Raw genomic sequence first — 16,055 nt, 5'->3', positions numbered from 1 at the left:
AATGTGTTATACACCCTCCTTAACACCAGTAAACGCAGCTTGGAAGAGTTAACAGAAACAGATACACAAAAATTAAAATTCTCTTTTGAAACAATTTGCACAAGCATAATAAGAAAATTCCTTTCACCTCTAGAAAAAAACAAACACAAAAGAAGTCCTCAGAAAATCGAGGTTTTACCCACATAGTAACTGAGGAAAACAGTAGTTTTGTTATTCAGATAGTTTGTCATTTCACAGATCAGTTAGACTAACATTCTGGATGTATTTTTGTAAGGCTCCACTGCTGTAATTGTTTTAAGTTAATCTAAGTGTTGGCTATACACAGTATAGGGTCAGTCTATCACTTTGCTTCCCTTCCAGCTGCACATTCCCTTCCTGCAGTGCCAACAAACACCTTGCCATGTGGTGGACCAGAACAAGGAACAGATCCAACTAGTAATTAAACGAGACAAAGAAAAAGCAAAAGAAAACCCTAAATTTCCAGCTGGATGAGGACACATCAAGACAGTGGTGGTGATGAGTGGGAGTGCATTTGGATCACCTTAAGTACACCCCCAGTCTACCAGGTTCTGCCTAACTACTTCCAAGAAAATTTTAACACTAAAATAAGTGAACATTTAATGCTCCAATACAAGATTTAGAACTATTATAACAAACTTGAATGTTATGCATAAAAGGACAAATTGTAGTAAGCACAGAAGTCTGCAATTTGGAACGGAAATTCAGCTATTCCTTACTTTGTGCTAGGTACGGCAGTCCAAAATATTAGGTGAAGATGCAAATGTGAAAAATATTCATTTTCTGATTTACAGATATATCAACATTGGCATATTAATACATACCAAATGGAAAATATATAGCAACCTGATTCTTTCTTAATTTATTGCTGTATTACCAGTGCAAAACCCTTACTGCATTCCTAATGGAAAGGCTTCTGAGCCATTAGTGAGATATGTAAAAATATGCAGAATTATAGCCTGAAGGAGATTACACTAGAAATTCAAGCAAAGTGACTTAACATACTCATGCACTAATAAGTTAACCTTCTCAATTCAGGGATTTAAACTTTAACTCTACGGTCTTCAGTTGAATCTGGATTTCAAATCACAGCAGCAGAGATACAATTCTTAAATCTTAATTAGATTGGCAAGCAGTCTGGCCCTGGGGTGAAGGAAAACCTGGAAAGTGGGATTAAGCTACACACTATTTAATTCAACAAGGGAAAAGGAAGAAAATTACAGGTATTGATGTTCTATCACTGTCATATTCCTGCAGTGGTTTCAGAATAGCAATGTTTAAGTAAGGGTGGAAAATCCTTGGAATTTCAAAGGTCCAGAACAATGAGATGAAATTCAGAGGCACTATGGTAGTACGTTGTACTGAGCAAATCTCCCTTAAGGTACAACCAACAATCAGCGTTCTTCAACTGAGGTCGAACACTGAAGCAGCACCTACTAGCTTTTATGAGCTACAGACGCTACGTACATTTGGGTCTCCAGTACAGTTGTATGTTATGGATACAGGACATTATACAGAGGCTCAACTTCAACCTAAAGGGACATATACTGATGCTTACAAAAAATACATTATGTCCATATAAAATCTGTATTTTTCAGAAAAATGTATTTCACTGCCTATGTTTTATCAACAGCAATTTTTTTCACTCAGATTCTGTGCATTAGTTTAGCGTGCCTTTCTAGGTCCCCTTTGATGATCCCTTGTTGTACCTTTCCAAGGCATGCAAAGTGTGAGGAGCAGTGAAGGAAAGAATGTCAGAATAATTAAGTATCTTCACTGAAAGGGAACAATTACTAAATTAAGCAATACAAAGTAGATTCAAAATACACATTTTCCTACATAAATGTTGTATTTACTCTACAAATAAATGCTGTACTGATATAACTACACTTATTCTGAAGTCTTTTAACTTCCCTGTGGTCATATGTGAAAGCATTTACCCAGCAAAATATCTAAAAGTGCTTTAAGATAACATTTTTATGCTGCTCCTGATTTATGAAATATATATTTCTAAGCCAAGGTCTTCCCCCTCCTTTTCATGTAGCTGGCTTGCTTCTCTAGTAGAGTGAACTTCTCATGAAAGCTAGGATATAATTGAGTTTTCTTTCAAGTCTTTAAAGCTTTTTAAAATTCATGAATTTTCTTATCATTTTGCACCAAAGCAAAGTATTTTCAAATCCTTCTTTAACTTTAGCGTTTAATATTAACACATTTTAAATGTTACAGAAATAGAGTGGAATAAATTTTCACTTAGAAAGTGTTTGACTGATGATGTATTTTACTGTTAGGAACAAGTCAGTGTTACTGTTAACTGTGTTTGGTTACCTGTCACAGAGCTGTCTAGATTGTCCATACTGGAGCCTGGAGTATGCTCTAGACCTCTTAGTGGCCTACTGATTTCTACAGTTTCTTCTTCAATATCATCCTCATCATCGTCATCATCTGGAACATCTGTTTCCAAATCTGAAATAAGGTTTCCAGATACATATCCTAGGGGCGGAACTGGAGCCTGAGGAGGTTGTGTATTGGTTTGGATGTGCCTACACAAACAAACAGGAAAACATCATCAGAATTGTTGAGACGTGGTACCCCATGGTCAACAGAAGATAGGCCTTTCAATAAGTCCTGAAGTAGATTTACAAAACGTGTTTGTTAGGTTAAACTCCAGAAAAGCCAGTTTAGTTATTCACCATAGCTTCAAATACCAGAGTACCTGCACACTTTCCAATTTTAAATATACTTCTCCTTCTGTAAGATAAGGAAGGTCAACATTTTCCTTGTACAGATTAGGAATGATGTACACAAAGGCTACATAAATCAGGTAGGAAGTCCATGGAAAACCACAATTCTGAATCCCAACCTAGTATATAGGTGTCTCACCCAATGTTCCACCTTGCAAATCACAAGTTGAGCCAAAATAAAATTTCATTTCTGCTTAAACAGACTCAGTGCCCTTAAGCAGAAGTCACCCTAAAGATGAGGAAATGGCCAATAGGACAGAAGAAATCTTCAAGTCCAATGAACCTATCAGTGAAGCCTTTTTATTTTGCTTTATTCCAAGTAGTTTAATTGATTTAATTGCAGCAGTATTAGGCCATGCATGTGTAAAATTACTGTATGCAGCAATCACAATTAAAAGAAGAAAAACAAAGATAAAAAAAACACCCACAGGATAGCTAAATGGCCAAAGGCAAGCACGGAACTTGGAGTTTAATTTGTGTAGTCTCTGAGAGGATAGAGACAAAAGGAACAACCATCACCTTTTGATGCAGCATTCTCCACACCACTACAGGTACACAGCAAGCTGTGCCAGGAGACCCAGGCATGACTGGCCTTGGCATAAGAGCATGTACCATGCTTGAAATTGCTAACTTCAGCACGTGGAAATCCTTGGGTGGCTGTACAGGAGGTGCTGTGACCTGATTCAAATCGGCAGCACTCTGGACAGGAGCCAGGATTCTGCTGGTCTCTTGGTTGGACATCAGCATAATAGAAAAAATTATAACTGTCAGCTGTTTTTGTTTGGTTTCCTAGTTCTAACATATTTTTGATGACAACTTGGTGCTGTATTATTGCCTGAACTTGGTAAGTGCAGTAATTATTCTTATTCAAAGAGCTTTCTTTCTTTTCTTCACCCTGCCCCCCGTCCCCCCCCCCCCCCCCCCCCAATATCAATCTATTAGATCTGAGAATAATTGGATTTGAGAATGTCAAGGTAAATGTTATGTACCACTGGAATCTCTCTCCACCTTGGTGTAGGTTTTAACTTCTTCCTTACTCTGAAGCTTATTTGCAGAGCAAATGCTTCCTTTCTGATACACAACCTCCTCCTGATAAACAGCTCTTGAATACTTTTTTGTCTGGACACCAGGTTCTCAGCTATGCAGTGTTCAAAATACTGTGCTAAAGGGCACTACCATCTAACTAACCCTCAATAACCAGTGTGATTAGCTCCCAATCAAGCAAAATACTTAAGTATACGCTTAATGTTAAGCATGTGGTAGAAGAATTGAAGTCAATTTTTCATGTACTTGTAGTTAAGCATATACTTAAGCGATTTGCTGGATCAAGGCCATAATGATTATGTTCTTTTCCAGTAATATCTAATGTGCTCTTTCTTAACTTTCTAGTTGGCTGGTCTCTGTATCTCACTTCTGTTACTCCTACAGTAACCTATCTGACAGATGTCATCTGGTTTTGTTTCCCCCCTCCACACTGGACAGGTAAACTTTGTGAAAAGAAAACTAAGTCTTCCTTCCCACTTAAGACAATGGAGGACTGACTGAACAGCATGATACATGTCCAGCCAAACAATATCAAAGTGTTAAATAACTCCATGTCACAACTACTACAAAAATCACTTGTATTTGCAGCCGTCAGGTTTTACCCCAATATCTGTCATAAGATCCTATTATGAAAAAAAAAAATGTTCTCCCCTCAATATTTTTTTCAGAGTTTCAGGCTCAATTACTGTGACCTCGCATAAGAACGACATTAAAATCTGTACAGGCTTAAACACATTAAGACAGTTCCCATTTTTCATTACTCTGAAAACAGAGCCAGACCTTTCCTGTCAGCTTCAAGAGGCTTTGCTGTAGACTCCCACTCCCAGACTGGCACCCATGGTTTGCAGGGCATAGAAAGGGAAACAGCTGCAAAATGCAGCAGCGATTGACTGCACAGACAGGGTATGCATCTGTGTGCTGGCTCAAAATTCAGCTGCCTTCTACCATCCAGGTCTAGCTGCTGCCTGGGATTTGGGTCTGTCCCACAGGCTGGCCGGGGCCTGTGCTTGGCAGCGTGGGGCACTGCAGTGGGACGCAAGTACCCTGTTGATTGAGTGCAGATTGCAGACAAGCCTCCAGGCTTTGACGGTGTCCAGGGAAAACAGCTGGCTTTGATTTGGCACCGCCTGCCTACCTGCCTGATTTATTTATGGTAGCTCAAGCTGAATAACTTTGTGGCTTTATTTAAAAGCGAAGAAAGGCTGCTCCTCTGCTGGCAGCGTGCCATTCGGTAACTAGCTCTGCTCCTCTCCTCCGAGATTCACGGGCTTTGTCTGGATAGAAAAGTTGTAAAAGGACAACTGCCGCTTAGGGAACATCCAGAAAGCAACTGACCTTCACCGTATCCCCAGCCTGGTACAGTTGACAAGTTCTTTTTCAGTCCCGGAAGAGTTTACTTCTGTTTGCTTTGCAGGGGAAATGTTACTGTGGTATTTGCTTGCTCTTCCTTTAAACAGGCATAAAGCACTCTAAAGCACTAGATTCATTTTGTAAATACTAACAACTTCCTTTCTGCTATTTCTGGGTGTTTCCATATGAATCAGAAATTTTCATGGTATTTCAAACTACAGCCAGAGATGCAAATGCTTCATTCTCATGTGACATAGAGTATAATCTGCTACACTGCTATTTCAAGTGACTGGCATTATTTTTAAATGAGAATTTAGCACCTCAATATTTTTGAAAATCCTTACAAATTCATATATTCCACTATACTGAAAAGAGAGTACTCTGAACTGTATAAAAGTTGTCAGTAGGTGGGTGTCAACTGCTTAGTTGAATATATAGAAAACCTCCAGAGGAATATTATTTTTACATGTTTTTAGCCAAATTTTAATGTATTACCAAGCATTATTGTTTAAAAAGCACCTAGTAATGTTTAAGGCCTCCACGCTATAGGTACAGTTTTGCTATTTCTTCTTCTATTTCACTGCTTTGGAAATATTACTGAAACATTACTGAACACAGTTGATATCTATGCCATAAAGTAATAAATTATTATCATTATGCTTTCATTTCCCAGACTGCAGGTGCCCCTTCCAAACATTTACCATGTCTGCTTTGCTATATCAAACTGGTAAGCCCTAGTTAATTCATCAAGGTGGGCTTGAAGCATTGGCTGCATCTCCTCTCGTGGAGAAGGCGTGAGGGTTGCAGTTGACTGTTGCCCAAAGGAGATCGCAGGTGACGAAGCTACTCCTCGGACAGGAGGCGTGGGAACGCGATCATCATCTTCTTCAAGCTCATCCTCCATGCCCTGATGTAGGTAGGTCTGAACTGGCAAAGGCGGACACCAACCATCACTGTCATATCTAAAATAAAAATCAAGTAAACTTAGCATATATCAAATCTCATCTTTGCTGTGCAGTACAGGGTGTGTGTACAGGATTTTTGCTACAGTTTGAATGCTTACACGCAGCTTGAGCTTTAAAATTTATTGAAAATAGGGTCATAATTGCTTAAATTCTCCTTACTGAGTTTGTTTAATTTCTCTCACAACAGCTAAGCAACTTGAATATGATGTGCCACAACAAAAAATACTGATCCATTATCACATTTGTTAATGGTGATTAGATAATGTTACCCCACAACCATCAACAAAAACTTACTTCCTGGATCATTAACCTTGGAAAATGCATGAAGATTGACCTAGAGATGAAAATAGCAGCATTTTTAAAAGGCAGAGCGAGGTTTACATAGTTGCACTTATGCACTTCCTGACTCCCATCCTCCCCTTTATTTGTCCATAAATCTACTATTTTATTTTGCAGCTTAAACAAAAAGCTACACTTCCCATATAAATTCTGGTCTTTTCATACTGCACATAGGTATCTGCTATGGTGTGTAATACATTCCTGTCGCAGCAGCACTGACCCTAAGCATATGCTATGTCACAGCACCAGCTGATAAGATACATTAGCACACACGTTGACAGCTCTGCCAGCACCCCACCTCCTAACTAGTCTTTACTGGGACTTACTTAGACTGCTAAATTTCTAAGCACTTTGAAAAACACCTGCCCAAAGTAAATGAAAATATTAACAACTACCAATATTCTTCAATAGCAAGTTCATCAATCTTCACATATAAGAGTTGTTCTGGTAGCTTTCTGTGGTCCAATTTTTAGTTTCATACCAAAGGTGTAAGAGGTGATGCTACATCTAATTGCAGCTAGAAACAGAAGCTTTATATTCTATTACTACTTCTTAAGCAAGTTTTGCCAGCAATTCAGTCCTTTTCTGTCTCACAGGACCCTTCAATTGTGTTGTATTACAGTATCATCCCAGGACCCTGTCCTTTAGAGACACCAGCATCACTCAAGACCCATAGGCCATAGTTTATGTAGTCATCCCTTTGCGTTATCTCCCCAGAGTAACTCCCTAATATGAACACAACGTCAATTGTGCCAACTTTGCTGATGATCACACCACTCAAATCTCAATACCGTCTACTCTTCCCTTCTTCAAAACATCCAGTCAGTCTGCAGTCCCTTGAGTATCTGCACATACTTCTTAACTCCCACTGTATTCCAAAATACCTGAGGATAGATAGCTCTCTTCAAAAGTCAACCAGACAACCAAAAGCTCTCACAGCTCCTTCACTGTCAAACCATCTCACACTTTAAAAGCCATTCCCCAAGCATCATCTAAGTCACTGTATCTTCTTTCCACCTTCAAGAACTGCTGACAAGGTAAAATCTTTTTTTCTGCAATGCAGGCAGGCAATGCATTGCATTATACAGTTGATTTCTCAAACCAGTTTAAAAATATTCCTTTAAAGCTTCTGATTTGGAAGGAAGGAATTACCAATTTCCCAGCGAAAAATGAATCACTGCCAATTTTCTGAAGTGTGAAGCTAGGTTACAAAAAGGCTGGGAACACTGAGACAGAGCAATCACAAAACCTGTATTATGAACAGAACATTTACATTAAGCAAAACCAAAATTTTCTAAAATTAACTAAGCTACTTTTTTCTTATTCAAAAGTCTGTAGTCTGTACTTAAAACTACAGATTCAGGATGACTAAAACAACCTGACTTAATCATCCAAAAGTCTGTGGAAGACATACCTTGTAATTGAGACTGATATCACTTTAAATCCATATCTAGATATAACCATATATAGATACACAATCGTACGTACATGTACAGAGGTGCAAATAAATGCAGCATCTTAACACTTGGCATTTAGGAGCTTTTGAATGATTTATCATTACCATTTTCATAACACAGAGAACTAAGAAAATGTTATATGATATATATTCAATTCCTTAGGAGACAGATTAAGCTATGTCTAGCTCTAATTTGTCTTTCCTTGCAATACTCACACATGACATTGCCACCCAAGGTTGAAGAGACCATCCTAACTCATGCAGCTAAAAACGTACAGTGCAACAGCTCTGTCACTTGTACTCTTTCAAACTCATGCTTTGGTCCAATGGCTGCTTCTTTAAAAGGGACAAGGCAGAAAGATACTCCCTAGTGACTTTTCAATAATGCATAAATGTGCTTTGGATGTACTCGCCTTTTGACCCTACTTGCTTCAAATCCCCAAATGTTCAGCTTGATAGTAAAAAGATTTCTTAGTAAAAAGATCCTGCACAAGTACCATATCTTTACCCAGATTTTGTTTGAAATGGAAAGGACCCTAAGCCTGAAGTTCAGGCCATTGAGATTCAAGATTTCAGGTACAAGATACAAGAACCATTGTCTTCATAATGTAAGATGTCCAAAATAGCCACCTGTTCTAAACTGCATTAAAAAAAGAAAAAAAACAAACACCAACAACCAAACAAAAAAACCCACAAAAACAAAAACCCTGCAAGAAAAAGCTAGCAAATCTAACAGGCTACATAGTAACTGCACTTCATATAAAAGACACAGTTATTAAAACTTCTGGAAGGAGCATAGTGAATATTGGTCACATCCATGTTCTTTTTTAGTTTTCCAAGTAAATACAACTTGGTGAAAATGCAACCTTCCTCAAGTACTTCTTATTAACTTCTAAGCACCTTAACTTCACTAGGGACCTCTGCTTATAATTTCATGATAATTAAGTCCCTAATAAGCTCTGGCTAACAAGCATGACTCTCTATGTTTCTGATAACTTTTATTCTATTCTCAGCACTTCTATTCTAAAGTATCTTTTGCTATGAAAGAGCTTGATTCGTTACATTGGTAGATTATTTTTCTTCAAAATAAAAAAAGGGGCACATTCTGCAATTGTGTTTCACTACACACATTGTTGCAACTAAGACAGCTTCCCTCTCTAGGCCTTGCCAGAAAGGATTTTTTGATGTAAAAGGTATTATCTTCTTTACTTTTACTGAAGACAGAAAATTACTATCAAATATATTGACATCCAGCAGCTAATATTCCATTTTAAGGTATATTCACTAGTATGAAATAAAGAAAAACCATGACAATATGGAGACAGCCTTTACAAGGTTTACCTCAAGATCATGCATATTATCTGTGAAAAGAGCATAAGTAGACGGTAATGAATAAGTAATAAGCGTTTCCTTACTGTCAAATTTATTAGATAAAACCAAGCCAAAGCAGCTTCTCTAAAAGGGGTGGGAAAGGGAACACACTTAATTGGGAGCTACTACAGGAAAAGAGAAACTTCAAAGAGTCTGCAGTATGTACAAGGGAAAATTAAGGAAGACAACAAGGAACAAGCAGAGAATTTGTAGAAGACCACAAAAAAGGGGAAAGTTTCACAGGTAATACCTTGCCAGAAAAAAAACAGTATAAACAGACTTTCTGCACAGGATATATAGGAATTTAAGACATCCTAAAAGCTAGCACATGATATAAAATGGCTGCTTGGATTAGCATGTTCACCTCTCCTTATATGTGTTGCAGTTCGTGGAAAAATGAAGGTGAATGAAAACCTCAGTTCTTCTGGGTAGAAAATGGTAGAGAGAACTAAGAGTGTATTTTTTTTTTCCTTCCTTACCTATGACTGAGTTAGGTGACTTTTTTTTTCCACTTGCTGCTATTGTGGATTCTCTTTTACATTTTATAAGCCAATAGGATACTAGTGTTCATTTCCAGTAAGCAAAATAAGGTGTCAAATTTTTTGGGACACTCATGCCAATGAAACTCACACTTGAATTCAAGATTTATAGGAAGACATGCACAGAAAAGTAAGTTTCTCTTTGGATGCCAGCTTCCTGTTTTATTGCTTTAAATGTTCACCTATAACACATTGTGAGAACTTTAATAAAATCTTTAGATTTTCTTATTGGAAGTTCATTTTTCAATTGTAATTAATAATATAATTACATCTGCATGTAATTAATTCTAAAATTAAAGCACCTTAAACTTGTTACACATAGTACACATCAAAGCAAATTAAAGGAAACTAAACCAGTTTAAAAAAAAGTTTGCTCTCTTTTTTTTTTTTTACCCATTATATCAATATTAAAGGCAACATAAGGAATGCAGCCTATGAAATCAATCCATTTTAGCATGCTGAAAACCACAGAAACAAGATCAGCCCCTGAGTACAGAACACGCATTAGCATCGGATATGTCCTCAGGAAGTATGGGCATTGCAGATTCACTGGCTTCAGCAAAGTTGGTTGCCAATTACTGTAGCTCAAGACTGATATTTAAGTCTAATCTTCAAATTTTTTTGTGTGCTTGGTAAAATGCACATGAGAAGGTCTTGTTATAACCACTATTAATAAGATATTACAAAATACAGAGAAGGATAATTCAAAAGATAATCAGAGGAAAAACTGAAGTCTGAATTGTTGGGACCTGGAAGGCTGGTGATTACCTTATCCTTAAATAACTTTACAGTGTCGTCTCGGTGATCAACATCATTCCTTCCAGCTAAATAACAGATACTTTATGAAACTAAGGAGTCAAGGTCCATGTCACAAGGGATTTTCTAGAAGGTGTTTTCATCTACCTTTTATGCTATGTCATTGTCCTGAAAGAAAATCCCAGTTGTTTGTCTTCTATAGCGTAATTATTTTAGTGAAATGGCTGCACATATGTTGTAAGGATATAAACTGATAAAGACAAATATTATATGGCGAAACAATCTTAAATTTATTTTAGCTTTTTATAACAAAATACAGAACAAAATGATTATATGGACTTTTTGCCTTGAGAGTTAAACATTTACAATCAGTAAGGTTACTAATTTTCCCTTATATTTTCTTTGAAATTCTAACTCTAATACAGCTTGAATGGACCTTCATTGTAAGATGAACTCTGCTGACTTACTGTTAGTTATTACTAATTTTAAGAGTTGAAGGACTTGGTATAAACTCAAATATTAATATTTAATTATTGTAATTGTCATTCAAAAATTAGTGATGGTCAATTCATTCTTGCAAAAGAGAAAACACTTGAAGTATTTTTTATTCAGTAAAGCTATTACAATTATTTTTAAAACGTATGTTAAATCCTTAGGAAATATTGATTAATCCACGTATTTAAACAGGCAGAAATTTGTTCCTGACAGAACAATAGTTCTCAAAGGCTCTAACAGAGCTGATCACTGTAAACTGTTTTTCCATATACTCTGATTTTCCTCTAGAGTTTGATAACCTGGTATTTCATATAATTTAACTTCATAAAAAGCATTCCATAATTGTTCTCTGTGCAGGAAATGTCTCTTTCCTCTCATTTAGTGCTTTATGTGTGATTTTGTGTCCTTGAGATAAAAGTTAAAGCTATCAAAAAATAAGTGCAAGTTTCCAGAAACTCAAGAGTTGTTTAATTCATTTTAAAAAGGCCTAAAAATAGCATGCCTGCCTCAGTTGTGATTTTTTTTTCTCAAAGATGATGAGAAGATTATAATTTACTGGTTGATCTTGTAAAATTAATCCAATTGTGTGTGGGGTTTTTTGTTCTGTTGGCTCTAATATTTTTAAATATCAAAGCAGTGAAAAAATACAAGCAGCCAGATTATGTCATCCTTACACACTCTGAGTCCCATCATCTGCAAGCAGTCCCAACAGAATTCAATTAAGCTACATGTGAAGCAAGATTCTTCTCAGCATGAGTAAGCAGAGAAGCCCTACATGATCATGAAGCAAGGTCACTTTTATTTCCATCTTCAGTCACTATCAAGAGAAGCTATTTAAATGTTCCTCCTTCACAACCTTGAATAAGTCTATTGGATAAGGCACTCCTCTTTTTTTTGTTATTAAAACAAAACAGAATATTGCCACTTAGCAATATATATACACACATACATACATATATATATTAAAAAAAGCCTCATCTCTGCAAACTACAGATTTTCCTTATAAAGAAAAAGAAAAACAGATTACCCTGCTTCTTGCTGATCCACTCCATAGTGCTCCAGCTCTGTGCCTGGAAGCGGCTGCACAGGAGGGGGTGGGAGGGGAACACTGGCCCAGTTAGAACCATTATTTTTCTGGGGCTTGGCAGTATTTTTGGTTTTCTTCTTTTTCCCTCCTTTTCCACCTGCAAATCCAAGAAGAAAAATAAAACATTAGAGATATAATACGGGAATAAAAGCTAGCTATTTACATTTCTTTGAAAGAATTCTGATTCCAGATGGCATGCCCAAAAAAAGGAGATGTATTTATATCTCAGCAGAATCAGCATCAACGTGATAATGTTGTTACAAGGTTATAAATAATAGTAGAATGGAATGGAAAAATATTCTGAATAATATCTGAAAATTACTTCTTTTCAAAACTCCATACATTTGCACCACAGTAGTACACAACCAAGGAAAGACATGTTTTGTTGTATCAGAAATATATGTACTGATTTATTCATGTCTCCTTTATGACTTCTTGAATTCACTGTTAGATAAAAATATAATAGACCATAGCAAATTATTTTAACTGTCAGAATCCAACGTGCTTATAACACTGTTTTGCATAATCTTTTCCTGTGGAAAACACAGAGGTTAAGGACACAATCTAAAAAAATTGTCATTAAACTCAATATCTTTCAGCCAGAATGACAGGTGTAAGTTGTCAAAACAAAAAGAAACAGGGTTTTTCTGATAGGAATCTACTAAGTTCCATTTAAAAAAAAAACATCAGGAAGCCATCTGCAAGGTTTTAGGACTTCCTGTTTCACAGGATTCAAATATCTTGTGCCACTACGGAGAAAAGTTTCTATTTCTGATGTACAACTCTAATGGAGGCAGCTAGTAGAATTGAAGCGAGCAATGCATTTTCCTTACGCCTTCTTCTCTTATCATGGTCATACCCACTTCTGCAGGTGAGACCCTTCCATTTGTGGGAAAGTGATCTTACAGAGAAAGCTCTCATCCCACTTGTTTCACTCCTTTTATTTTGCCCCGACTACTTTTTCTTGTCAGAAATTCATTAAGAGAAAGAATGACACAAGATGTTGAATCCCTTGAGTGCTCGGAGACCCATCCATTTATTACCATATTGTTGTGGCTTTCAAACTTTAGATGGTTGGGTGGAAGAATGGTTTGTCTTATGCTTTTTCCGTGGGCACCCAGCTGGCAGTCATTCATCCCTCGCCTGTTGCAGGAAGCACCGTCTAATCCATTTTACCCGGTGACATCTCTTGCTGATTTATAAGAATCAGCCAAAAAAATCTATGTAAAAAGCTCTCAACAGCAATGAATCAAAAAAGCCACAACTGACTTGTCAGGCAGGGCAGCACAGTGCGCACGGGCAGGCACCATGCTCTTGCCATGGCTGTAGCTTTAGGCACAGAGACATGCAGAAGGAGGTGCAATTGTAGCAACAGAGACAAGCGCCATGGGACTTTTCATCTGAGAGACAGTGACTTTCTTCTGTTAGCTCCAAATGTCAGCTGGGCCAAACCAGGAAAGAATAGAAAGGGGGAAAAAAAAAAAGGTGATTCTGTGTTTCGGAAGTAGCCAAGACCTCTTTTCACCTCTTTGTTGTGGCTGCTAGAGACAAGCAACAAGTCTGGCAAGGTTTCTAATTAGCCTGGCTGGCAGCACATGGCAAACGAGACTTTGTTTCTGCTACTCAATTCCAGACCAGAGTTATTCCTTCCCTGTCTTGGAGTATTTATAGTAAGTCCAGTCAAGATCCTGCCATTCACTATGTGCGAACTGAGCTGATACTGCATCTATTAGGATGCAAGACAGGCTCTTCCCTCCTTTTGTAGCCTGGCAGAGAGGGAAGCTTTCTTGAAAAGGGAAAGAACATTTTCATCAACAGAAAAGAAGCCCCAGTGATGGTGACAATGGAGGAATAAATACATTAACCTTCTGGAGGAAAAAAAAAAAGGTTTCAAAGCACAGGTATCGTGGAAAGTGGAGCTAGAAATAGGACCACAGAACAGTAAAAAGTACATACATTAATTTTGATTTGTGGAACATGGGGGAATTTTTTGAAAGTCAGCAGGAGTAGGAACCAACAAAAGCTAAGGCAGGAGGATCTGCTTTGGGAGGAAAGCACATGCACAGGAGTGAGCGTGTGTGTGTGTGTATGTTGCAGGGGGATTTACACTAGGAATACTCAGAGAAGAGAAAAGCAGAGAACTTTGTCAGCTTAGAAATTAGTTGAGGTGGAGAGGAAGATTTTGGAAGTGTAGCATCTTGGTAATCTTAGGAGACTTGTAAAATGGAGTTGGATGTGTGGGGTGCTAGTATGGAGTCACTTGGATCTGGGAGGTTTTGGAGCAAAAGGGCAAAGATAATGGAGCTATTAGAAAGAGTAAAGCAGAGAGCTGAGGAACTGCTTAAATGAAGAAATAAAAGAAAGGAACTCCAAGGTCATTACTGGTAGAGAAAGCATCCTACACTGTATAGCTGGGCAAGAGATTTCTCTTCTGTCCCCATGGGCAGGGTTACTCCACTGTCAGACTAGTGGAACAGATAGCTAATACATAATGTCTGACGTGTGTTTGAAAACTGTTGCACTGAAGCCTTGTTTCCCCACAGCAATGATACTTGATGTTTCAATGTCTCCTCAAACTGAAATTCAATTATATTGTTTAAATCTCTAGATGAATCAGGTCCTGGAAAAAGAATTTGCTAGTTGGTCTGATGATCATAGCACTGACATAAGCTGGGATCTGTGCAAAGTATAGCCACAGAGTTTCCTTGCCTCACAAAGCGGTTGAGTTTTTTAGCTATTTTCCATTCCACAGTGGGATAGGTTTTCTCATGATATTCATTTGAGAGAGACAGAAAGTTAGTCTGAATAATAAGTAGTACTTAAAATACTAACCAAGGAAGTGAGAGAACAGGTCCCTGCTCACCCTGATGGGGAGGACGTAATCAAAGCTGGTCTCTGACTCCAGTGATGCTCTAATTATCAGACTACTTGAAGGTCTCCCCCAGTTTCTCATGTATTACAGGCATAATTAGCATGTATTAAAGACATAATTAGTGGCCAAGGCAGAGCAAAATACTGACTCTGCAGTCCAAAAGTCTGACACTCATCTGATCATTGGGGCATCCAGGTGTGAGCTGCTTTGATCATAACAGGAGTGTCCTGGCCATAGAAAGACCGTCAACCTGAAGTTTCCGTGCTTCATAAGAAAATTTACTTCAGAGAAACACTACACAAAATAGGTTTCACTTGAAATATTTGTTCAAAGTCCAGCTTTTGATCAACTGGCATTTTCCAACGAGACTTTGTTTTTTCTGAGAAAATTCTTAGGCAGTTGTATCTGTCAACACATCTGAAGTGTGATACTGCCCTCTGATAACTGGCACACACGAACCGCAGCATATCAATTTCTGCATTTTCATGCAGCCAGAGGATCAAGCCGATTTCCTAAGCTACTTGCCAAAACATTTCACATACAAGGAACAAGAACCCTTCTTGAAGTATCGCATGAACTTAGCTCCCAGACACCTCTCTGTCAATGCCATAAGCCTATTTTTCAATCTCACTCAAACCAGCTAATACTCCCCAGGAGAACACAAGGCTCGCAAACACATTTGGTTATTTGAGTTATGGGCCAATGATTATAGGCTTCTAATCTCAAAATTCAATTTGAATAGGCGTTTAAAATGACAGAAAGAAGCCATTTCTTGGGTTGATCTGTTTCTGTTACAATTGTTCCAACTTACAGTGGAAATTCAAAAGGCTACAGATAAAGTATGAATTAGACATTTAAATCCTTTCAGCTCTCTCATATTTTAGTTAAGTGAACTAGTGGACTTCCATTTTAATTGCCAGCTTTTTAATTTTTGTTTTAAAAAAAATATGTTATACATAAGCAACAAGAAAGCAAAATTAAAGAATTCAAGAAAAAGGTGTATTTAAATATAATACACAACC

The 16,055-nt window shown here is 37.6% G+C and overlaps 1 protein-coding gene across 3 annotated transcripts in view; it reads right to left on the bottom strand.

The window, feature by feature from the left end:
* ROBO2 (roundabout guidance receptor 2) overlaps window positions 1-16,055 on the bottom strand; it is a 497,184-nt gene that overhangs the window by 50,202 nt on the left and 430,927 nt on the right. For all 3 annotated transcript variants that reach the window (XM_080374488.1, XM_080374489.1, XM_080374487.1), the window contains 3 exons: window positions 12,102-12,258; window positions 5,855-6,115; window positions 2,344-2,558 (listed from right to left, as the gene is read on the bottom strand). In XM_080374488.1, the coding sequence (XP_080230614.1) occupies window positions 2,344-2,558; window positions 5,855-6,115; window positions 12,102-12,258 (633 nt within the window). The remainder of the gene's footprint in view (window positions 1-2,343; window positions 2,559-5,854; window positions 6,116-12,101; window positions 12,259-16,055) is intronic.

The sequence above is a fragment of the Falco punctatus genome, assembly GCF_963210335.1.
Source record: "Falco punctatus genome assembly, chromosome: 2".
NCBI classification, from domain to species: domain Eukaryota; kingdom Metazoa; phylum Chordata; class Aves; order Falconiformes; family Falconidae; genus Falco; species Falco punctatus.
This window is presented reverse-complemented; position numbering and strand designations above follow the sequence as displayed.